This window comes from Acomys russatus, chromosome 20 (assembly GCF_903995435.1).
Source record: "Acomys russatus chromosome 20, mAcoRus1.1, whole genome shotgun sequence".
NCBI classification, from domain to species: Eukaryota; Metazoa; Chordata; class Mammalia; order Rodentia; family Muridae; genus Acomys; species Acomys russatus.
Window position 1 is genome coordinate 27721734 of NC_067156.1, and position 24850 is coordinate 27746583.

At 43.8% G+C, this 24850-nt stretch overlaps 1 protein-coding gene across 2 annotated transcripts in view; it reads left to right on the plus strand.

The window, feature by feature from the left end:
- Positions 1 to 24850, plus strand: part of Arhgap26 (Rho GTPase activating protein 26) — a 382948-nt gene that overhangs the window by 282987 nt on the left and 75111 nt on the right. For both annotated transcript variants that reach the window (XM_051163712.1, XM_051163713.1), the window contains exons 18-19: positions 9675 to 9834; positions 21141 to 21279. In XM_051163712.1, the coding sequence (XP_051019669.1) occupies positions 9675 to 9834; positions 21141 to 21279 (299 nt within the window). The remainder of the gene's footprint in view (positions 1 to 9674; positions 9835 to 21140; positions 21280 to 24850) is intronic.

Consider the following 24850-nt stretch of genomic DNA (forward strand, 5'->3'; position numbering starts at 1 on the left):
ATGCACCACACCCACACATCATCGCCACAGAGCCCTGCGGATCCGAGGCTCTGCGGTCAGACTGCAGATGGCTTGGCTTCCAGTCCCATGTCTCCCACTTACTAGATTTCTGAATTTGCCAAGGTTGTAACTTTTTAGTGCTGAACAATATTGCAGCCTAATTCATGGGATAATTTTAAAGATCAAATGTGGTGCTTGATGAAGTACTTAATGTCGCTTCCCCCCAAACACTTGGCTAATATTGCTGTCAGTTATTAATGACAATCATGGTAATACTTAAAGGCAGGCAGAACAGAAAAGGATTTGAGAAACAGATACAATGAAAAAATTAACCTAGGATATTCTGTCCTAGAAGCTATGATAAATGCTTGGAAGGAGACCAGCATAATAAATTGTGCATTATGCTGTATTATATAATACACATTGAGTAAGTCATATAATAATGGTTGTTATACCCTATAAATATTTTAGGGCCTCATATCTTGCAGACAACTGTAGCTAACAGTGATACCTAATTTGTCATGTAACATGGCTGTCAGGGGAGCTTCCTGTTCACTGGCATGACCAAAGGTCTGAGACCCTGGTTTGTTACATGAAAATTTGAAGCAGGAACTTAGCATCTGTGCATTTTAAGATGGCAGCCTCCACAGCATCCACATGGTATTTTGTTCTTCACCCTCAACAAGTTATATGTCACACTGTTCTAGATACTGGGCTGGTGGGCAGGAGAATCCCACCGTCCCTCTACTCTCAGAACTTTTGGTAAGTGGGAGAAACAGGCATGGACATGAATGGTGATACATTTATTGTTCAGTAAGTGCTGACAAGGAGTAACTGGGGAGCTAGAAGTTTAGTGCAAGACCTGGCCAACTGTGGGTGGCCAGAAATCCCCCTCTGAAGAAATGATAGTAGTCTAGGAGAGAACCATGTAGAGGGCTGTAGGACTTCCAAGGCATTGAAGATCAGAATTAGGAAGAAAGATACACGGCCCAGAGGTCAAAGAGCAAAGGGAAATGTGGTAGAGGAGGGTCTTGAGAGCGCTGACTCATAGGACTTGATAAAGGTTTCTTGAAAACCCTTTTCTCTTCTCTTTTGATTAGCAATTTTTACTATTACAAAATATGTGTAAAATTTTAAAAACATATTTTATTACTTCATATTACATCTCAATTGTTATCCCATCCCTTGTATCCTCCCATTCTTCCCTCCCTCCCATTTTCCCCTTACTCCCTTCCCCTATGACTGTGACTGAGGGGGACCTCTTCCCCCTGTATATGCTCATATGGTATCAAGTCTCTTCTTGGTAGCCTGCTATCCTTCCTCTGAGTGCCACCAGGCCTCCCCATCCAGGGGACATGGCCAAATATGGGACCATATTAGCCATTTTAAGAGTATAGTCAAGTGATAGTAAATACATTTATGCTATACAGGTGTCACCCCTGTCAATCTGCAAGTGTTTTATCTTGTAAAACAGAAACTCTGCACCTCAAAACAGTAAATCCCTCTGTCTTCCCCTCAAAGACAGCTCACAGTTCTTCTGTCCCTGAGTCCATCTACCCAGTACTCCTGTGCATGAGTCAGTATTTACCCTTGTGGCTGGCTTGCTTTACCCTCAGTAATGTCAGCAGGGTCTGTCCTGCTGTGTTTGCCGGGGCCGCCACTTCTTTTGAAGACTATGCAGCATTCCACTGCAGGTGTCGATCACATCTTGCTGAACCATCCATCCACCCACAGGCCCCTGAGTGTGTTAACAGCTGTGAATGACAGGTGGTAACAGTCATAACAGTTGTGAATAGAGTGGTCCTGAAGGTGGATGTGCAGATACCTCAAGACCCTGTGTGAGGAGATTCTTCTGCGTGGGTGCACAGAAGTAAAATTGCTAGGTCAGATGACAGTTTTGTGCGTGATTTTTGAGAGCCTACCACACTGCCTGCTAACAGTTTTCAGCTTGAAGTCTGAAACAGCCAGAGGACCTTTGGTGGATTTTTTTTTTTTTTTAATTTATTCTTGTTACATCTCAATGTTTATCCCATCCCTTGTATCCTCCCATTCCTCCCCCCCCCCATTTTCCCATTATTCCCCTCCCCTATGACTGTTCCTGAGGGGGATTACGTCCCCCTATATATTCTCATAGGGTATCAAGTCTCTTCTTGGCTACTTGCTGTCCTTCCTCTGAGTGCCACCAGGTCTCCCCCTCCAGGGGACATGGTCAAATGTGAGGCACCAGAGTATGTGAGAAAGTCATATCACACTCTCCACTCAACTGTGGAGAATATTCTGACCATTGGCTAGATCTGGGAAGGGGTTTAAAGTTTACCTCCTGTATTGTCCTTGGCTGGTGCCTTAGTTTGAGCGGGACCCCTGGGCCCAAATCTGCCTATCATATTGTTCTACTTGTAGATTTCTAGGACCCTCTGGATCCTTTTATTTTGCTGTTCTCCCATGCGTCTCTCATTTAGAGTCCCAATAGGATGCCTTCCCCTCTGTCCCAGTTTCCTGGTAAGTGAAGGCTTTCGTGGGACATGCCCCTTGGGCTAGTATGCAGATATAAGTGAGTATATACCATTTGATTCTTTCTGCTTCTGGGTTAACTCACTCATTATGATCATTTCTAGCTCAATCCATTTATCCACAAGTTTCGGGAATTCCTTGTTTTTAATAGCTGAGTAGTATTCCATAGTGTATATGTACCACAGTTTCTTTATCCACTCTTCTACTGAGGGACACTTAGGCTGTTTCCATGTTCTGGCTATTATGAATAAGGCTGCTATGAACATGGTTGAGCAAATTTTCTTGTTGTGTGCTGGAGCATCTTCTGGGTATATTCCAAGGAGTGGAATAGCTGGGTCTTGAGGAAGCCCTATTCCCATTTTTCTGAGATAGCACCAGATAGATTTCCAAAGTGGCTGTACTAGTTTGCATTCCCACCAGCAATGAAGGAGTGTTCCTCTCTCCCCACATCTCGCCAGCATGTGGTGTCGCTTGAATTTTTGATCTTAGCCATTCTGATGGGTGTAAGATGGAATCTCAGAGTTGTTTCCTTTGGTGGATTTTAAACAGAGTAATACTGACTTCCAGGGCAAGCTGAGAAGAAGTGGAGACGTGTACGTGGTCCTCAGAACACCTTGCCTTAGGGCATAAGCTATGAACACAATGGCTCTTGTTTCTGTTTCCCTATAGTTCTCCTCTCTTCCTCTAAAGACTATTTAGGACCAAGTGGTTTTCTGTAAATGGCCCCAATGTTGACATAAGTAGTTCTGGCCAGTAGGGACAGCTCAGCAGTCATCGTGCCCATCCGGAACATAGTCATTGTGCCCCCGGAAGCAGAGAGAAGTCACTCATGCTCATAGAGCCTTGAAACATCCCAGAGGAAAGCAGTGTAGCCTGTGTTGCCACCCCCATAGCTGTCATTTTTTCTTTCTTGGGCTATAAAAACCATTTTGCCGGCTCCCTTCTTTCAATTTATCTATCTGATGGCTTTATTCTTAGACCATTAGAAAGCAGCTCTCCGGCTGTGCCAGCCAGCTATAAATACAATTCTTTCATACTCAGGGGTCAGCTTGTCATTTTGCCAAGTAGGCAGCCACCTTTATGGAAGGGAGGGCAAGAAGCGGTGTAGTTGGGTACTGCTTTCAGACTTTGAGAGGTATTCACATGGGTCATTCCCTTCCCGTTTCAGCGCAGCAGGCTTTGTCCACCAGAGGAAGGACCCATCCTCCCCCTCTCATCCCTCCATCATAGCCCCTGAGGCTCTCCGCATGACTCTCTGACTCCTGAGTTCATTTTTATGGGGTTTCTGAGGAACAAGGATACCTCTTGTCACCGTTTGTGTGGGAGCAGCTGAGGGCCATGGCTAAGAGGACAGGCTCCACTGGCTTAGTTCCATCCTCGCTGTATGAGCACAGGTGGGCTTCTCAGTGTTTCAGTGTCTCCTCAACTTTATAATAATGGCAAATACAGTGCCTGCCTGGAAGGGCTCTCATGAAGGGTAAGTGAGACTATAAAAAGTACGTTGAAAAATAATACTTCATTATTTATTCAAAGCTAAGAAGTCTGGCCATTGGCTAGATAAGCATTCCCAGCAATGAATGTGACCACGGGAACCATACAGAGCCGCTTAGTTCCTCTTTCTTTTGAGGACAGCACAGAAGAGCTGTATTAATGACACTGGTGGGCTTTCTTAACAGAGTCCCCCAGCACCTCCATACTGGTTCCTCCTCAAAGTCTAAGTGGAATTGAGGCAACACACACTCAGGAATTCAAAATTGGTGAAAGCAACCAAACTAACAGCCCTGGAAACTTAACACTTAGCTGGTTAACCACAAAAGAGCAGCCTCATTTCTAGTGAATCCTCAGCTCAGCCTTGGGGCTTCCCCAAGAAGGTGTTAGCAACTAAGGTGATATTTACTGTTGCTTGATGTCCCACCCACTCTCTTACTTTCAGGAGTGTTAGCCTTTGGCTTGCTCAGTACCTGTCTGCATCCTCCAAAGGAGGGACTTCAAGGTCATCATCCAACTTTCAGTCTTGTAACACTTGTGAAAAGGAAACCACTAATGTAGAAATGACCCCAAGGGATGGATTGGGACAAGTGGTTTAAAGGAACAAGGTTGCTGTGGCAGCAGTAGGCATGTCTACCCAGAGTTGGCCTTACAGGGGCTGAACCGTGCCTTCTTAGTGGGGAGATCTTGAAAGGTAGGTTGGGGCTTGAAGCTGTTTGTCCTGTGAAGCAGCATGAGCTTTGAGTCTCTCAGCCTGTGGTGTGAGAGATGCTGAGGAGGAAGCGAAGGAAAATGAGCATGTGGTTTTCTGAACATTTCTGTAGATTTCAATTATGTCATAGATTTTTAAAAAACACAGTGAGATAGGTACTTATCCTATCAGCTACTAGCGGCTGATTAGCAGCTACTAAATATTACCGTCATCTGGCTTCAAACTGGTACTTGCAGTGACCCGCTCCTGTGCCCTAGCAGCATGACAGCAGCCACTGTCTTCTATTAGGCTGACATACTAGGCTGATATGCCAGGAGATTGATAGTTAACAATGTTTTCTCAGTCTTTCAGTGTTGCATTGTGGGTGTCTTTGCTCCTGTTTCCTGTGTGGGGAGGCTGCAGGACCTGCTTTTTGTCCAGTTGTCTCACTTATTCCCTGGATTTAGAGCTAGGGTGGATTTGGGTACAATGTCCCTATGGTGGTGTTTTTCAAATTGTAGTTCTTGATGCAAAAGTAAGTTTTAAAATTAGGTTAGTAGGTTTTAAAAAGAAATATCAAATACCAGATGCATCCTATGTGCTGTTGTGCATGTGTGTATATAATGTATGTATGTATGTATGTATGTATGTATGCATGTATGCATGTATGTATGCATGTATGCATGTATGTATGTATGCATGTATGTATGTAGGTAGGTAGTTTGTATACACTTTCTATTTTATAGTAAGGAAGTTTCAAACTATTATTCTAGCGTTATTATGAAAGCCAAATGTACATAATGCATTCTAGGAGTTTGTGTAAAGCCTCCATCATCCTGTCAGTCTAAGTATCCTATTGGTTGACACTGAAGGCTAGAGCAGGCAAGGCAGAACAATGGTTGCATGCTGTTACTACAGCCTTACCACAAGCATGGGGTCTGCATAGACCCTGGTAACCTGCAGCCACATCATGTCCATATGCCACGTTATAAACTAGGCTTGGCTTTGACTTCCTTTTCTCAACATAGCACCCCAGGCCTCAAATACAGCCAGGTTGCAAACCCTGCTGTAGGCTCACAGATATCTGGAGGCCTCTGTGGCAGTCTGTGGTTGTAAAAAACATAGCACTTACAGAGCCCTGATTCTCATTTAAACTCAAGGAAAACAGATGTGATCCCTATGAAGTATTAGGAGCTTTCTTAATAGGCCCTAAAGGGGATGGCTACTGTCTCACCCCTCATGATGCTCTCCCTGTTACAGCCACACTCTTCATCTGGAAGAGATTTCCCCCTTTCTATCTCCCAAAGGGTATTACATCCAGACTGTCTAGCTACTGCCCCTTGAAACAAAGATGGCAGCAGCCCCTCTAGCATGCCCACTTACATTGGAACAAGCTCTTAACTTGTTACTTGCAAACCAGTTGCAAGAGAGAAGAGCCCCAGCACCTTCCCTGGTGCACGTGCCTTAGGAGGTGCGTTGACTCTCAGTATTTGCAGGGTCACAGAAGGAATGGTGGCTTCCTTCCCTACCAACAGAGGTGGAAGCCCTCCTTTGCATCTTCGAAGGCAAGCTTACAGAAAGGTAGCTCTATCTGCAGTGTCTGTGGAAGGCACCTCAGCAGAGTAGCCCATGTGGACACAGGGGCCTGAAAGGCATGTTTCAACGCAGAGTTCACTGCACAGAAAGCACCTCTGTCTGTGTGGACTGTAAGACAAGACTCAACCTGACATTCTGAGCGGTGTGAGGAAGAGCACAAGCCGTACAATTAAGAGAACAGAAGGGAGGCTCAGTGTTTTATGGATCTCGCTAATGAATGAGTCCCGTGGCTTCTGCTGGACTGCCTTCCCAGTGCCCTGCCAGCCTGCTTCCCACACATCTGTAAATCCATCAAGCTATAATTTATGGCTGGTGCCAGCAGAGACTGAGGTCTAGGCCTTTCTCTCTGGAATACATGGAGATCTCAAGTCATTAATACTTCACTCTGGAGTAGTGAACAGAGCTGGACCGTGTTGTGAGCTGAAGTAATCAAGTGACAGATCAATTTTGTTCTGCAGTGCCTACATATAATGGTAGCAACGAGAAGGTGCAAGCTTGTCACCGAAAAGTTTCTCAGGACTTAGATCAATGGGTTTTAAGTTCCAGAATAAAATGGATCATTAAACAGGAAATGAATTTGTTGGGTAGTCTCAAGCCTGTTTATAATCAGAGTTGCCAACTCAGAATTACAGTACTGTTTTCCCAAATGCCTTTGGGCCTCAGAGCCTGCAAATCAGAGTAGTTATTACTCATTAATTAAATCTAAGAAGTGGAACACAGCTTGAGACTTTGAAAAGGGAGGTTGGAATAGTACAGGTACAATTATCCCCATATTATTGATAGAAATTAGAAAGTTTTCGGTTGGGCTGAAAATATTTGTCTTATGTCCAAGAAGTTCCCACCATGCTTTAAGTTTCATTGAATGTGATCCTGGTTGTCCCGGGCTCTTTCAAGTTCATTACCTCAGTCTCTGTGTTCAGTCCAGTGATGGAGACATTAGCACTGAGTGAGAACCTCACAGGCAAGCCAACTTGTCTGTCTGAGTCTAGGATGGAGGACTAGGAAGAGACCAGGGCAGGTACAGAAAGCAAGGGGACTACGTGGGCTGAGCCTTACAGAGAAGGTTTGTCAAGTACAGAAATAGTAAGAAATTCTAGGCTGGGGAATGACATGAACAAGAACAGAAAGATGGGAGCAGAGGAGTAGGATGTGTAGTAAGTTATTCTCATCAGTACACTTCCTGTGCTTGCACATTCAGTCTGCACCACATGACGTAAAGTAGCTGTGCCATCCACTCTTAACACTCCTTTTAAAAAGAGAGGGCACCCAATGCCTTTATATTTGATGAAGGAAGTTACTTGAAAGGTGACCCACAGCTGGGAAGTCACAGAAACTTAGAGATGAGTTGAGAAAGGGGTGGTTCTTCTGTGAGTAGCCAACTATGGGCACAGCCACAAAGAGCACCTGCTTAGGGTATCCAAGGCCTTGTATTGTATCCTCAGCCCTAGAGAGTCAAGCAAAATAGAAGGAGCCAACCATTAGCTTTCCTTGTTAGAAGTATTAACAAGAGAAGAATTGCTAAACTCTTCAGAGATGTGACTTTGCTCTCTCCAGGAGCAGCAGAAGTGTGGGAATGTCCTCTTCAGCAGAGGAGGGCATTGGAATATGCCTTAGCACCTGAACTGGTCATAGCTATGGGGAAAGTTGGGCAGAGCTGGTAGGCAGGATGGCTAATGAGAAGTCTTTTCTGTCGTCAGGGAGAGGGCAAAAAGGCCAGATGGTAGCAAAAGGATCACAATCCAAACTGTACATTTTTATATTAGTTGCAGTTTGAAAGTGTTTTCAGACACAAACAGCTTGTTGATTTCATTTTTTCAAGGGACTTTCATGCAAACAGGGATACGTCTAATAATTCGTTCGGGAAAAGTGCCATCTCTGAATTCCTTTCTCACTCATGGCCTGGTGGAGAACGTGATGATGGAGCAGTCTGAAGGTGTCCGAGCTTAGATGATGGGCCCAGGCCCTGGCTAAAGGCTGTCTTCTTTGCCTTGTCCCTAGTTGACCATCCCATTAACTCTTTCACATGGTCAGCATGATGTAGCTCTGGATATTATGGAAAAGCCCAGAGGACCAATGCGGAGCTAGACTGTGCTTAGAGAATATCCTCATATGGACCAGAAAGAGGCCAGGCTTCTGTGCAGCCCTCACTGCTAGGAGTGCTGCCTGCACTCAGGAAGCAAATCCTCTTGCTTGTGGCACCAAGCCACAGTAACGTGCCATAGCCCTAAACACACCTGGCCCCTTTCAGAGAAAGATGTTAACTTGAAGTCTCTGCCTCAGAAACTTGAGAAAACATGTGCATCAGAGGTTAAGATTGATTGAAGTAGAATTTCAGGAAAGGCTTAGTTTAAAGACAGGCATTTGAGGTTGGTGCCTCTCTCCTCCTCCTCCAACCCTTCCCCCATAATGGGCATCTACAGGAGAAACAGTGTGGACATGGGTGGGATTGTATGAGAGGTACGAAGGGTAAATGGCACTAAATGCTAGGGAGTCAGTCTGTGAAAACTCTCTGCCCAGATTTCTCTCTAGGTTCGAGTTAGTAATGAGTAGCTTCCTTCTACCAGCAGGTGGGTGATTAAGGAGGCTTCTAGCATTTTCTAACAGTGCTGAATGGCATGAATTATTTATTGGCAGCAAATGATTCCTAAGTTTTTACTCAAGGGACTGCTTATGAACCATTGGGTTTTATAGCTCGGGCATAGAGTTCAGATATACATATTTTGAATGGTTATTTACCTATAAAATATGCATGTATGTTTAGCAGATTACTCTGACTTAGCCACTACTGACCTCATATCTTCTTTAAAATTTGAGTATAAGTGTAGTATAAACACATGGATATAAAGTACTGAGCTTTTTATTTCCGTTGATGTCACATTTCACTTAACGTGAACCACCAAATGGGCTTTTAAACACCAGCTCTTTCCTTTGGAAAAACGGTGTGTATTTTGTGCTTTTGTTTACAAATGAATCAAAACCAAAAACGTCTTGATCTACATTGGAGGCAGTGCAGAGGGAAAAACCCCCAGTGCTTTAAGCATCAGAACAGGTACAGGAGCTGTAACCAAGAGGGATGGACAGTTTCCTAGACATAGAGAGTAGTGACTCAGGTGAGCACAACTCATCATGTGGAGGATGGCCTTGACTACTTGGTTGGCTGGCTGGTTGTGTTAGGCAAAATGGAAATTGTATCCTGAAGGGAATACTGAATTCAGATCTGTGAACTCTGTAGTTGAAGATGTAAAAGAAACTTGCTCTTTAATTCATGACATCCACGGCTTTCCAAATATTGCCTTCTATACATGCAGGCAAGAAGGTCAGAAGCACCCATGGAGGTCAGCCACTTCTGCACGCATAAGTTTTCTCACTCCTTTTTCCCCCTTTCCAGTGTTGCTAGCAACCACAAGCAGAATTTGATGACTGTGGCAAACCTTGGGGTGGTGTTTGGACCCACCTTGCTGCGACCTCAGGAAGAAACAGTGGCAGCCATCATGGACATCAAGTTTCAGAACATCGTCATCGAAATCTTGATAGAGAACCATGAAAAGGTAACGCATAAGAGGGCCCTTGCAGTAAAGAATTGAGTTGTTTGGCTGTGGGTCTCTGTATCTGTTTCCATCAGCTGCTGGATGAAGCCTCTCAGAAGACAGTTATGCTAGGGTCCTTTCTGCCAGCAAAGCAGAGGATCATTAATCGTGGCAGGGGTTGGCTTTCTACTATGGGGTGAGTCCCAGTCATTGGTTTGTCATTCCCTCAATCTCTGTTCCATCTTTATCCCTACATTTCATGTAGATGAGACAGATTTGTGCTGAAGGTTTTGTGGGTGGTTGGTGTCACCCTCCCTCTATTCAAAGTTCTACCTGGCTACAGGTAGCCACCTTGACTTTAGCTGTCCTGTGTTTTTTGTTTTTTGTTTTTTTTTTTTGTTGTTTGTTTGTTTTGTTTTTGACATATCAGATACACTTCTATTTTGTGTCCTTTGTATGGGTGTTCCCATCCCCAGGATGGAACAACTTTCCATCTTGAAATCTACATGTGTTTCTTCATCATCTTCAAGTGTCCTAAGTGGGGCCTACCCAGACCTCTGCACTTAAAAAACATAGTAACCCTAACCCTTTAGCATGCCTTTCTCTTTCTGTGTCTCTTACCACATTTGCCAAGCTGAGATGTTACTTACTCATAAGACTAATACCTTTCTGACCTCTGTGATATTTGTGTTCAGGTTGAGCCTTGTGATTAAATATTGGTGGCTGTGTAAAAGATCAGAAGGTTCAGCAGACAGTCTCTGTCTCTCTGCGTCTGTCTCTCTGTCTCTGTCTCTCTCTGTCTCTGTCTCTCTCTCACTCACATCTGGTGCCGTATACCTCACCTTTCAAGAAGGCTGCCATCAGACAGTCTCTTGGCCTTAGATCTAGAGAAACGATGAACCAGAACAAGTTTCTTTTCTTTCAAAAGTTAGGTAGCCTCAGATATTTCACTCTGGTAATATGGAATGAGCTAATACAGTCTACACATGTTCTAGACAATCCCTGTGAGTGTAGAAACTTCCTTTCTTTTTATTGAGAACCCTCATGCCTCCTTCACAGGAGTCTTAGTGGTCACCTTCACGCTGGCTGGGGAAAGCATATGAGCCACACACTTGGTGTTTCTCAGCAGTCCAAAGCCATTGTTCCAGCTGATCTGGGAGGGGGACAGTATTCTGCAAAGTTATTATGCAGCAAATGTCCCTGAGTAAGAAGAGATACAGCAGAAAAATTCAGAAGATACAGTGATGTCTGAAGATCCTTAGTTTTTTTCTAGTTCATGTAAGTAGTATGTACTGATTTTAAAAAATTCAGCTGAATCAATAGATATTTTTAATAAACATAGTCCAAAAATATAATTTGATAAAAAAATATAATTCACTTTTACTTACTACTTATTCACAAAATACTGTATCATCTCACTTAATTTTTCTAGCAGTAGTCAAGGAAAAAAAAATCAATATCTTTATCAGGAAAATGCAAATTAAGATTCGCTTGAGATTGAATGTCACCCAGCCAGAAGAGCTGTCATCAAGGAGACAAATAACAAGAAATGCTGGCGAGGATGTGGGGAAGGAGACACTGTACGGTGCTGAGAGACACATATGCTGGTGCAGCCAGTGTGGAGATCAGTAGGGAGTCTCCTCAAACACCTAAAATTATTGTTATAATTCTCCACCAGGCATTGTATACCTGGAACTCCATTTGCATCATGTGGCCACTAGAGAAGAGCAGAATTGAAAGTGTTTGAGTTGAAAGCTCAGAAAGCAAAGGTGTTGGCTCTCAGCACGCTTACCTTACAGTAATGGTTACTTCTTTAAAATTTCCTCTCTTCTCTCCTTTTTTCCAATTCTGTATGAGTAGAGTCCACCCCCACCCCAACTCACAGTTTAATTACCTTAAGGCTTAAACTATCAAGTATACAAATACTTACGATTATAGTAGAAATAATATTCATGTTTCTAGTTAGGAATAAAAACCAAAATACTATTGCTAGCATTTAAAGTACCCCAAGTTCCAGAAATTTAATAATTTCTTACAAAGTTTTCCTTCTAGTCACTTTGTAAAGGTTAATGCGTTAAAAGAACAGCCTTGTCAGGAAAAGACACTGCCTTCTTACTGTGCTTTCTGTGAAGCCTGAAGCTCCGGGCTGCTTGTGTTTGTCACACTGCACTGTTAGACACAATAGGAGGATGGATGCCTTGGATCCTGTAACGGCTTCTGGCATTTCTTTTTTTCTGTGGGCTCTGGAGGCAGTTTCTGGAGAAATAGCAGGATGTCTCTGTGTAGACATGCCCGTGAGTTGTGTGCTATGTCATCGTAACCCTCAAGACCTATTCAGGTCTGTAAAATGTGAGAGTTCCCTTACAGTCTATCAGGGGATTTGGGAGAGATAAGAGAGTAGACCTTTAAACCATTAACTGTCAGAAAGGTATCCTTTTAATGTACGCTAGCTCTAAATCTCTTGTGCCAAAGAGATGAGCTAGCAACCCTAGATGCCCTTCTTGAATGCCTAAGGCGAGAGGCCAGTTCTGCGCGGCCTTGTGTAATAATAGTCGCCCTCCATGCAAGTGGTGTCCACTAAATTGCATTTACTTGCCCTTGCAAAAATGTTGATGGCACCAAACTTACTGCACTACTGTTTAACTTCATACACATTTTGTATGAGTTGATATGTAGTTGAGTCATCTGCAGCAGGCAGGTGTTTGGCATTTGCCTTTCATTTTCTTAATGTTTGACATTTGTTGATATGCAAAATTAGCACTAATAGTGGTAATATGAGCCCAGATTCACTGAAACTCTCCTGCTGTTGTGTTGTTTTTTATCCTGTCTTGGTAAATCTGAGGAAGTGAAGCAAGTGACTTGTATGTTGGAATGACTGCTGCTCTTTGGTCCTAGAATAGTTTCCTTCTTAATGAAAAGTGCTGTGTAGGACACACTATTGAAGCAGTGGGTCTGTCAATCTGAGCACACAGTTCCCCTATTTAACTCCAGGTAAACTAACAGTCATTTATATTAAGAAAGTCCTTTAATATCTTTTAAATGGGGCTTTAATTTAATGTTGCAGTTTATATAATTCCTCTCTACTAACAGGTGGCAGGAAATAGGCTCTTTCTGGAGATAGGGAAAATCACAGTGCGCGCGCGCGCACACACGCGCGCGCACACACACACACACACACACACACACACGCATGCGCGCACATCCTAAATTACTAAAGATTATGGCTCCTTTTGAGAGATTTTAATAAAATTCTCCAAACTACTACCCAAATTGTTGATCTCTGCCCCCATCCCAAAATGGTGACAGCAGCAAGGTTTTGGATTTCCAACCGTCCTTCAAAAACCTCACTGTGACTACAGCCTCTAGAGTTGGCTTCTTCACAGTTAATGACAAATAAGCCCTGTGGTGGTGTGCCTGAGTCACAGGCTTGAAGTTGCAGGGTTTCAGGCCCTACCCGCCCCATGCAGGGCAGCTTCAGCAGATCCAGTGAGCAGAGGAGCTGTGGCCTTTCCCTTCTCAGCCAGGCATTCCTCAGCTGGTCCCAAGTCACCAGAGACCCTGATGAGTCTGTGCCTTAAGAACAGCTCTCAGTGTCAGTTGTCAGCTAGACTGCTGTTTCACATTGTGGTCACCAAGTCTTGGGTGTGGTCTGTTGTCTTCCCAGCTTCTGCAGCTATGGACTCAGAAGCTCTTCATCATGACCTAATTTTCCTCCTATAAAAACCACACACATAATAAAGAGAACAGGGCACACTTACAGAGAGACTCCTAATCCTTTTAAATTTCAGAGCTGTGTGACAGCTGGGATTAGAAAAGGTGTAAAAATGTGTGTGCAACATAGCTAAGAACAAATTCCACAAGTGTTAGGGCTCTACAACATCAGCAAGGGCCAGAGAGGAACCACAGCTCTGTAGGTGGCATGTGGGAAAAAGAACGTCAGGTAGTAACATTGCTGCTGGTAGGGAAGGCTGGTAGTGTGCAAGGAATGTAATTAAATTTACACGTACAGATTGAATTCTTGTGTCTTGACTGCAAATAATTCATTTTCAACACCCACTTATTTCCTTCTCATTTTCCTCTCTCCCTCTCTCCTCCTCCCTCTCTTCCTTTCCCTCTCCCTCTCTGCCTCTCTCTCTCCCTCTCTCTCTCTCTCCCCCCTTCCCTCTCTCTTTCTTTCCCTCTCTCTCTCTCCCTCTCTCTCCCTCTCTGTCTATCCCTCTCTCCCCTCTCCCTCCCCCCCTCCTCTGCACAGCAAAGGCTAAACTACTAGGTGTCTTAGCCCTCACCATGATCCTGGGCCGTTTTGTGGATGAGACGTTTGGAGGTCAGAAGCTCACATAATTTGCTCAAGGTCACGGACTTTAACAAAAGCCTAAAATCTGAACTGACAGTCCACAAAGTGGTCCTCGTGTTCTGTCGCTTGTTTCTCAATAACACAAGAAGACCCAGCTAGCTAAGCCTCAGTCAGCCAGGCAAGTCTAGGTCTTTGTCTAGATGTATAACTTTGGACAAATAAGTTAACTTTAATGAGACTCATTTCCTCATCTACAAGATGTCGATAACTGCATTTCCCTCATAGAGTTATTGTGAAAGAAATAACTCGTGCCTTTAATTGATGGAACTAGAACAGCATGGTAAACACCCAGTGGGTCCTCGTCATTTTGCTGTCACTTATACTACCACACTTCCTGCCCATGTTTCACCAGTGTAATGTTCTGGTACATTCTTTATTTGTTCAAAAGTTCTTCATGGCAAGTACTATATGTGCGTCTTTACAAGGGAAACATGCTCAGAGGGGTTAAAGACCTCATCTGAGACAGTACAGCCAATAGGCGGCAAAGCCGGGATTTGACTTCAGGGCTTTGTAGCTTTGAAGCTTGTTTGCTTTTTACCCTTCTTCTCTTTGATAGGATGATTTGGCAGTAACTTAGCTGTCATGGATGGGAAGGCCTGGTGATAGTGCATTAGTGTGTGTCAAGACTTAGTGCTCACACAAGGCTGGCTGACTGCAGAGGCCAACCCTGACACTGTCCTGCCTGGCTTAAGGAGGCAGGTGTTTATGGGTGTGTTAATTCCACTCACAGGGAACTTGAAATTGGGGATGCTTGGAAAGGTTCCTCACAGTTGCATTTTTATTTTATAATTTTATTCTCTAGTGGCTCCTAGCAGGGTCACAGTATTCCTAGCTTTTATGCAAAAAGCATCCCTGATTAAGTTGGAATTAGTTTGTAAGTCAGACAGTATGAACAGGACACTCAGGGCACAGAGTAAAGTTTTCCTCTTTGTGTTAATTTGGAAAGTCTCTGTGAAGTGAGTACATTGTTCTCACCTCGTGGTAGAGCCTGTAGATCGTGTGACTTAATGCTTATAGATTACAGGTTCCTTTGTGAAGCAGCCTTCACAGCCCAAAGGAAACTCCGTTTGTGCGGTAGAATTGGAATAACCAACAGAGTGTGTGTAATTCAGACTCACAAGAATGCCAACTTAAACTTTTAGCACAGACAAACCCTTGGCAAGGCCAGAGGTAGCTGGAAAATCAACTGGCATATGTTGAAAACTTGAAGTTAAATGAACACCAGCCATGTAGACAATAATTTTCACATTCTTGCTGTGTATCTTCCACCTCGAACTCATTATGTGGCTGGGCTTTGACTTGAACCTATAGCAATCCTCCTGCTTGAGTATGCACATTAGTCCTCTACCACCAAGCCAACCCCGACTTCTTATTAAATGCTTGTGTCAAGGTAGTTTCACTTATAAAGGTGCCCTTGCTGTAGGAAAGCACTCACAATAATAACATGTTGGTCCTATGCCTAGCACTTTATATTTTGAAACGTGCTCATGTGCGCATTGTATTTGATCCCAAGAACAGCCTGATCAAATTCTTTAGAAGCCCATGACTGGCTCATAATCAGACCCAGAAAACTGGCCTTGGGGGCTGAAGTGCCTACCCATGGTGAAAGTTTCCTTGAAGAACTGATTCTGGTCTGCTTACATAACTTTTTAAAAATTATATTTCTTCTTTAACATATACATTTATATTATTACATATGAATAAAATAAACTACATACAGCAGGAAGAACCATGAGACAATCAGGAGTTATATAAATGTTACATTCATAGTGATTTGGCTATTTGTATTTGTCAGACTTGAAGAAAGCATCTTTCCTATCTTGTCAGGCCTAAATTTCTGAATGAAAAATCAGTATCTATCATATCTTATCCCTATTAACTTAAAATATCTATCTTGATCTAAAAGCATCTTAACCCCTAACCAACTACACTTAATTGTAAGACTAAACTATCTGGTCTTCAACCCCGTCAGAGACTTGAGAAGGATTAAAACTTAATTACCTGTGTGAACCAGAAGCTGCAGGTTAACAGCTTCCACAATGAAAAAAATGACTGAAATCTATCTGGTGCTATCTCAGAAAAATGGGAATAGGGCTTCCTCAAGACCCAGCTATTCAACTCCTTGGAATATACCCAGAAGATGCTCCAGCACACAACAAGAAAATTTGCTCAACCATGTTCATAGCAGCCTTATTCATAATAGCCAGAACATGGAAACAGTCTAAGTGTCCCTCAGTAGAAGAATGGATAAAGAAACTGTGGTACATATACACTATGGAATACTACTCAGCTATTAAAAACAAGGAATTCCTGAAATTTGTGGGATTGAGCTAGAAATGATCATAATGAGTGAGTTAACCCAGAAGCAGAAAGAATCAAATGGTATATACTCACTTATATCTGCATACTAGCCCAAGGGGCATGTCCCACGAAAGCCTTCACTTACCAGGAAACTGAGACAGAGGGGAGGAAATCCTATTGGGACTCTAAATGAGAGAAGCATGGGAGAATAACAAAGTACAAGGATCCAGAGGGTCCTAGAAACCTACAAGTAGAACATTATGATAGGCAGATTTGGCCCCAGGGGTCCCACTCAAACTAAGGCACCAGCCAAGGACAATAGAGGCGGTAAACTTTAAGCCCTTACCCAGATCAAGCTAATGGGCAGAACATTCTCCACAGTTGAGTGGAGAGTGGGATATGACTTTCTCACGTACTCTGGTGCCTCATATTTAACCATGTCCCCTGGAGGGGGAGACCTGGTGGCACTCAGAGGAAGGACAGCAGGTTGCCAAGAAGAGACTTGATACCCTATAAGCATATACAGGGGGAGATAATCCCCCTCAGGAACAGTCATAGGAGAGGGGAATAATGGGAAAATGGGGGGGGGGGAGGGAAGAATGGGAGGATACAAGGGATAGGATAAGCATTGAGATGTAACAAGAATAAATTAATAAAGAAAAAGAAAAAAGAAAAAAATGACTGAGACAGTTTATTGCCTGAGCAGTCACCCAACACTCTCTATAACGTTAGAGCATCATCTTCAGCCTTCTGGCCCTATATCCCTGACAGACATATTTGTGAGGCAGGAACTATTGAAGACTTGCTTACCCTGTCTTGGCAGAGTTTGGCCATTGACTCTGCCTGCATCTAAGCTTGCCCATTTTTAGGCAGAATTCTGTCTGTGGCAGAAACATGGACATGTTGCTCAGTGGCTTGTTTGCTACATTTGAAGCCAACTCCATAAGGAGGTTCTTTGATGTTGATCATCTTCTTTGAGGGATGTTGCCAGGAGTTAACTTGTCTTGTTGTCAAAGAATCTTTAGAATAATAAAAACATCTTTAAATGCCGTATTCAATAGGCCTCTGAGGCTTTTGAAGACCTTATTTAACTATTTTACCTTATGTATCTATAGAATCATATCTATCTGTTAGACCTAGGATATATATTCTTGTGACAGAATTAGAGTAGTTTTTGACATGACCATGATTTGCATTAATATACAAATTTTTTTTGAGAGAAAAATGATGAGGAGAGAGATTCTCCTTCATGTGCTCCCATCTCACTTCCTACTATGTTCATGGGCAGCTTTTCATATATCTGTCTAAACATGCGTCTCACTCAAAACTTATCCTGTGCCTAAATTAACATCTGCTTCACTTCTTAGAAAGATTAGATGTTCTCCTTCTTATTGACAGGTGAAGTTAAAATGCATACCTCCTGTCTTCTCTCATTGCACTATAGTGGATAGTGGATATATTTTCCTTTGTTGGGAAGAAAGATAATATCTGGATGCCAAAGGCAAAGAGTCATGGGAGGCTACTAGGAGCTGGCCTGTCCCTAACCCTGGGTTCATTTGTAGATGCTCTCAGCAAGGGATTGCTGTAGGTACTACATTCTGGACCAGAGGCAGAGTGCAGTTAAGAACACCACTACAAGTTAGAAATCCATTCACATGAAATTCAGACAGTGTCTGAATGTGAAGTTGGGCCAGAAAGGATGAACTGATTGAATGGCGACTGTAACCAACACGAGGGCTTCACTTCTGGTCCCTGTTGTCTCACCTAGACACAGGGTAGGATAGGAGATCGCTCTTGTGACATGGTCATGCTGTGCCCTTTGCTGAGTTGACCTGCAGCCTAGGGAGTCATCATGTGAGATGCCCAGCTTAGAGCTGAGCAGGCATAAACACACATATTTAGGAGCCATTTTAAACTTAGTGATGATACTCACTGAGATGTCACCTCAGAGTGGCCAAGGTTCAGCAGGGTTGGCAGAACAAAGTCAAGGGAAAGAACACTTCTTAGAGGTTGCGGCTCTTGCACTCAGCAATAACCACAAGCCCCTCCACTTTTGTTACATTATAAAGGCTTGCTTCAAGAGAGTGCAGGAGTGAATGACGTCATTCAGCCTGTTACTAGGGCTTCTGGCTGTTCTGCAGATGAAGGCTTCTTTTCCTTTTCCTACTCCTTGCCCCAGTTGATCTCAGCTCTGTACAGTTACTCAGTTTATCTTGTTTCAAGTTTGAGTTAACTAGGGACAATGTAGAGATGGTGACGCTGCCTTCCCTCTGACAGCTGTGCTTGGGACTGAGACTGGCCTAACCGGCTGGCTGACATCCTCAAAGCCAAGGACCTGCCAACCCAGGGAGAGCCGCTGTTTGTGCTGAAACTCTCATAATTCCTATGACTTCACTTTCTGCATATCAGCTTTTGGGAGTTTCTTTAAAATACATACATGGAGAAGAGGGCCACAAGAACAGTGTGGAACAACTAGAGCCATCAAGGGAAGGGGCTATGGGGAGGGCTACTGCTATCCTCCTGTGACTTTGACCATTGGAAAGAGGATATCCAGGAGGCTAGTGTCACTGTGTAAGGGATTATGACAAAAGGATCTGTCAGCCATAGTATCTCAGCAAAGTGAGGAGCTTATGTAACCCTTATGACTCATCTTTGGAGGTGTTTTTCATTGAAGGGAGAAGGCTGCACTATAATGTTATGTGAGATACATAGCATATAATACTATGTGAAGAATATAATGTCGGCTGTGGAAATGTGTGCTTAGCATTAAATGAGAGCTTGTTCAGAGGACTCAGCTCCAGGCTGCAAACACTTAGTCTATCACAGCTACAAGATTGTAAATCCTCTAACCACAGGGAGCACATTTGTCTCATTCACTGCTACACGTAGGGTGCCTTTGTAAAGTGGATGTTCAAAAGAGTTTTGCTGATTGTTTGAATGAGGGCTATTATCATATGCATTTACAAAGGAATCTGAGAAAAAGGGAGCCTGCGTTATCTTCGGTAATTATATCTATAAGCGTGACGGCTTCATTTTGTATGCTTTGGTTCTTTGTAATGCTGGGACATGAGAAGCTATGCAGAATTGCCGGGAATTGAGCAAACTGCTGCTAAAGCACAGAGTGCTGTGACTAGCCCCCCAGGACCCACAGTGAGTGGCAAGCTACTTTTATATGGTAAGCACCTTGTAAGTGCTGGCCATAAGGAAATTCTGTAGTAGGCAAGTAAGAGTCAGTAATAGTCTCGTCTCGCTGCTTTTTACTTTGTTGACTTGAGTGTGCAGTGTCCCCCACAGGCTTCCATATGAAACTCTTGTTTTGATAGTCCAGGGTATTTTGGGATGTAGTGCATATCTGGAAGTAGAGGTCACTGGGGGCAGACTTTGGGGATTATAGCCACACTCTCTTCTCCCAGTCTCTGTCTGGGATTTCTGATCCATTGAGATGTGAGCAAGCAACCACGTGCTCCTGCTGCAACAGCTATTGGCCACTCACAGCAGCATAACTTTCACACTGTGATAGACGGCACCTTGACATCATATCCACACTGTGATAGACGTCACCTTTATATGACATCCACACTCTGCTAGACGGTACCCTTACCTCATATCTGTAATGTGATAGACGACACCTTTACCTCACGTTCCACACCATGATATATGGTATACTTACTTCATGTCCACACTGTGATAGACCTCACTTGCACACTAGGACAGCTGGCATCCCTACTACACATCTACACTATGATAGACAGTATGCTTATCTCATGTCTGTGTTATGATACACTGCACCCTTATATCACAAATCCATATCCTTAAGTTGCTTCTTGCCTGGAATTTATCACAAGAATTAAAAGAGAAACTACTATACATGCTCTTAAATAATAACAACAAAGTGATTTTTAAAACTTATTAAAACATAAAACCTAAGTCCTAAAAGTTATAATATGTAAATAATTGAACTGAAGAAATTTTCTGTTTTCTTTAGACTTTTCTACATTTTCCAAAATGGTGCGTGTTGTGTGCATATACCTGCATCTGTGCATGTATCTGTGTGCACGTGTCTCTGTGTGTGTGTGTGTGCGTGTGCATGTGCGCGTGCGTGTGTGCACGCACACCTTATGGGGTCACCCGCTTCCATCCTTTGAAATAAGATACAGCTCACCTTCACAGTTAACACAGAGCTGCAGGATGAGTGAGGAGGGAAAATGTTCCCTGTTCTGCATCAGTTTGGGAACATAATTCAAATATGTTTTATGATGTGAAATAAAATAGTGAAACAGTTGTAAATAACTGGGGACAGGACCCAGTGAAGAAAAGAAAGGCTTTTGGATTAATTGGTTCTGGAGAAAAGCAGTAAAAAACCTTCCCTGTCAGCACACAGTGGCCTAGGTTGTCTCTCTGCTTCCCGTTCCCTCACATACAGCAGAGGAGACCCATAAAAACTGGGGTAGAGGAGATTAAAAGGAGAAGTGAAGTCTAGGGTCGGCTGCTGGAGGAAATGCCCCAGCCCAGTTCCTAGAAGGTCCCTGAGGAGGCCTGTAGGTCAGGAGGCCTTGCCCAGCTTTCCTTCCTTGTTCTTAGCCACCACCATGCTCCCGGTCCTAATGCCTCAGGCCTGCGCTTTCTTCCTAGTTCACATAACTGTGTATCTTTTTGTCACCCTGACGTGTAGATATTCAACACCGTGCCTGATGTGCCCCTCACAAACGCCCAGCTACACCTGTCCCGAAAGAAAAGCAGCGACTCCAAGCCTCCATCGTGCAGTGAGAGGCCCCTGACGCTCTTCCATGCTGTGCCATCCACAGAAAAACGTGAGTCTGCTGCCCGGGGCCAGTATGGGCTGTGGAGACATCCTTAGCCTTGTTGTGTGCTGCTGGCCTTTGGTGTCCTGAAGACTCTGTGTCCTGCCTGGTTCAGTGGCTGAGCAGGAGACTCATATGTGTCTGTGCAATGATCGGTGCCTCCTCTCTGCTGCACAGCAAGAGCCTGGCTCTGTCCATGCCTGAGGCTCCTCCTTCCTTGGCAGCTCTCATAGAAACAGTTCTTCTCCGCTGACTTGGGTTGACGTTATTATTGGAGGGAGGCACATGTCCCATTAGAGTGTGCTTGTGGAAGCCGGGTCTCTGCTTATGCTTTCACTCTTCTATATGTTGACACTTTAAAGTATTTGGGATTCATTATTGAGTCAGAGAATAATTCCTCTCTATCCAAATAGAAGAGAAATGTCACTACAAATGTAGGAAACGTTTTCATCTCAGGACCTCTGAGTTCTTTGCAATAGTTGAGTATAAGGCCCTAAAGTATACAGTCATATTTCAGTTTTTGTCACAAGAAATTGGTGTCTCAAGAGTTGGGGGCCAGGGGCAGCAGAGGAGGATTTCTACACTTCTGAAACTAGCCTGGTCTACATAGGAAAGTAGCAGGCTAGCCAAAGCTACATAGCAAAACATGCCTCAAAACAAACAATAAGCCGTTAGTCAATGGAGTGCAGGCCTGATGAACTACTGGAGGTCAGTTAGCATTGGGCCTTAATACCAGCTTTACCACAGGAGAAAGCTTTTACCTCTTTCATCCTCATTTTGCTTGTCTGTAGGAGGCATAGCAGTGCTCACCCCAGAGGTTAGACATGAGGACTAACAAAATTAGTCATTGCAGCATCTGGCATATGGCTGCTGCTACACATGGACACCAAGACTGGTTCTACCATGCAGCTGGCATTTGCATGGTGCCTTCACAGACTAGAGATATGAAAACAAGGCCAGTCTGTAAGGTGCTCATTTTTGAGTGAGAGAATTACTGTACTGCTTACAACTACTTTTGTAAAGGAATGTGTATTAAGGGAGGCCACGCAATGCCCTAGCAGAAAGCTCTAGATTGCCCCGGTGGGAATTCTGCCTCCATGGATGACGATGGATGACTTTTGGAGAGCCTCTGTCTCCTATTCTTGACAGTTAAGGATGGTGGTTTTTCCAAAATCTCAGATCTCTTCGGAGGTCTGGGATTGGGCCTGAGTTCCTGTAACAAGAGACTTGTACAGTGTAGTAATTGAGGCCTTGAGCTCTGCTGGGAAGCCGACGGCGTTTGTGAAAATGTAAATGTGTCAGATATGCCAGCGACAGAGTCAGTCCTCAGCAGACACTTGGATGTCGACGACAACTGTGGCTATGAAGATGGCAAAGACTGATGAACTACTGCAGCAAAGGCACAGAGAGGATCGTAACCTAATTTACCTTAGAAAGCAAAAGATTCATAGCTGCACTGTGTTGTTTTATTTTCTTCTCTCGAGGTTTTATGTCCTTTTATATTGAAAAGTAAAGGCCTTTTTCTTACCATAACTCATGGAATCAAACCTTTTCTGCTGTCAGACCTTACTGCATTTAAAGATGTTTTGATTTCCCATAGGAAGGCTATACCTTGGAAGCCAGCAGCATTTGCTTAACAGCAAGTACTTTGCTTTCATAAGTAAAGCTACTGTCATGTTCTTATATTTAAATCTCTTCATTTCTACTCAGACCATTCCCTTCATATCAGTTCCTAGAGGAGTCCCTAGGCCATGGGCATGTTGGACTCCGCCGTGGCATTGGCTTCCTTTCTAACAGAAGCCTGTATTCTTCTTAAACATCTGGTGGGGTTCATTCTTTCCATACTCGGCTCAGAACCTGGGCCCCGCTGCGTGTACCAGGGAACACTAGGAACAGGACTGACCTCATCCCCATCTTCTGAGAGGATAAGGCATCAGGCTACAGGGTAATGCACTTCTCAGGTTTCCAGGAGCGCCAGGTCACCTAAGGTTTCCTGCTGAGCAGTGTGCAGTGCAGACAGGGACAGGGCACACTGTTTCATTTCCGCAGGCTTCAGGTACTGCCGGCCTGTGGTCATCCTAGAGCAGCAGAAACCCTGGACCTGGTCCTGGAGCACACTTTACAGCACTGAGGAGAGAAGAGGGAGAGGAGGAGGCAATCTCTTAGCTCTTTGCCTGAGATTAGAGCTTATCATAGGAGACGGGGGCCGAAAGTAAAGGAAGTGTGAAAGAAGGCATGTCTCAGCTGCAGAACAGACTACCTTGTCCTGGGTGCGGGCGATGAAGCAATACAGCTTCCTCCCAGTGACCAGAAGTAGGGCTGCAGTCTCCACGTGGATATTAGTAGAGGGTCTAACATCTATAAAAGGCATTTCAGTAGAAAACTCTGAATATGCACGTGTGTAGTACTTATATCTAGTTGTGCTTTGTTTGCACAGTGTATGTGAATATAAAATTATGTGCATTTTATAGTAAAAATCAGTGCTCAAACGGAAATTAAATGGTGCCTAGGCTTCTGTGGAAAGCTCCCTAGCAGGGACTAGGAAGTGGGTGGTGCAAGGAGGACTGGACCAGGAGGTGGCAAGTTCTGATTTAATCGTGCTCCATTGTCACTGTCTCCAGGAGGTGACAGTGCCCTGTAAAGTTTCCGTGCAATTCAAGCTTCTTTTTGTTCAGCTTATGGACAAAGGCAGAAAGCTTTGTTAGAGCAACCTTTGGAGTGAAAGCTCAGGTTCAGGGTGATCTGCGAAAGCAGACTGCGTATGTCCATAGACTAGCATCCTTCAAATAAGGCCTCCTCAGTGCCTTAGTTCAGTCATTTATACTTTTACTGTTCGGGCTGTGACCACATTATTTCTGTATATTCCTTCTTTAACACATTTTAAATTGATCTAATGGCAACACTTCTTCACATGCCCTCAATTTTGGTGTTTCAAATATATGAAAACCTGAATTTTGATTTACTCGTTCCATTATTCGATGCCATATATTAAAATAAATGCCTAGCTACTAAGTTAAAGACGTCCCCCCACATTCCACCTCAGACCCACCTGTGGAAGGCATAATGTCCACAGGCCTGGGTCTCAATTTTGATCAACTTCAATCTTCCCTCTTAATTTGCTCACTTGGCTAGAATGGAGCTCAGATACTGACTGTAGACACTTGTTCATCTAACAGTAAGGGACTGTCAGATGCACTTAAATGTCCTGTCTGCCACAGAGCCGAAACCATTTGAAAGCTTGTGCTGGCTGAGTATGCACATGTAGTATGTACACATGCATGCACACCTCGCCGTTTTTTTCACAACGGACAAATCTGCTTTATGGAAGCTCATCTCCTCTTCTGTCTGTCTGATCTCTTTCTTGTTTTTGTTTGTTTGTTTGTTTGGTTTGGTTTGGTTGTTTAGTTTTTTGTTTTGTTTAATTTTGTTTTGAGACAGGGTTTCTCTGTGTAGCCTTGGCTGTCCTGGAACCCTTTGTGGACCAGGCTGGCCTCGAACTCACAGAGATCTGCCTGCCTCTGCCTCCCCAGTGCTGGGATTAAAGGTGTGCGCCACTGCACCTGGCATTAGTATAAGGATG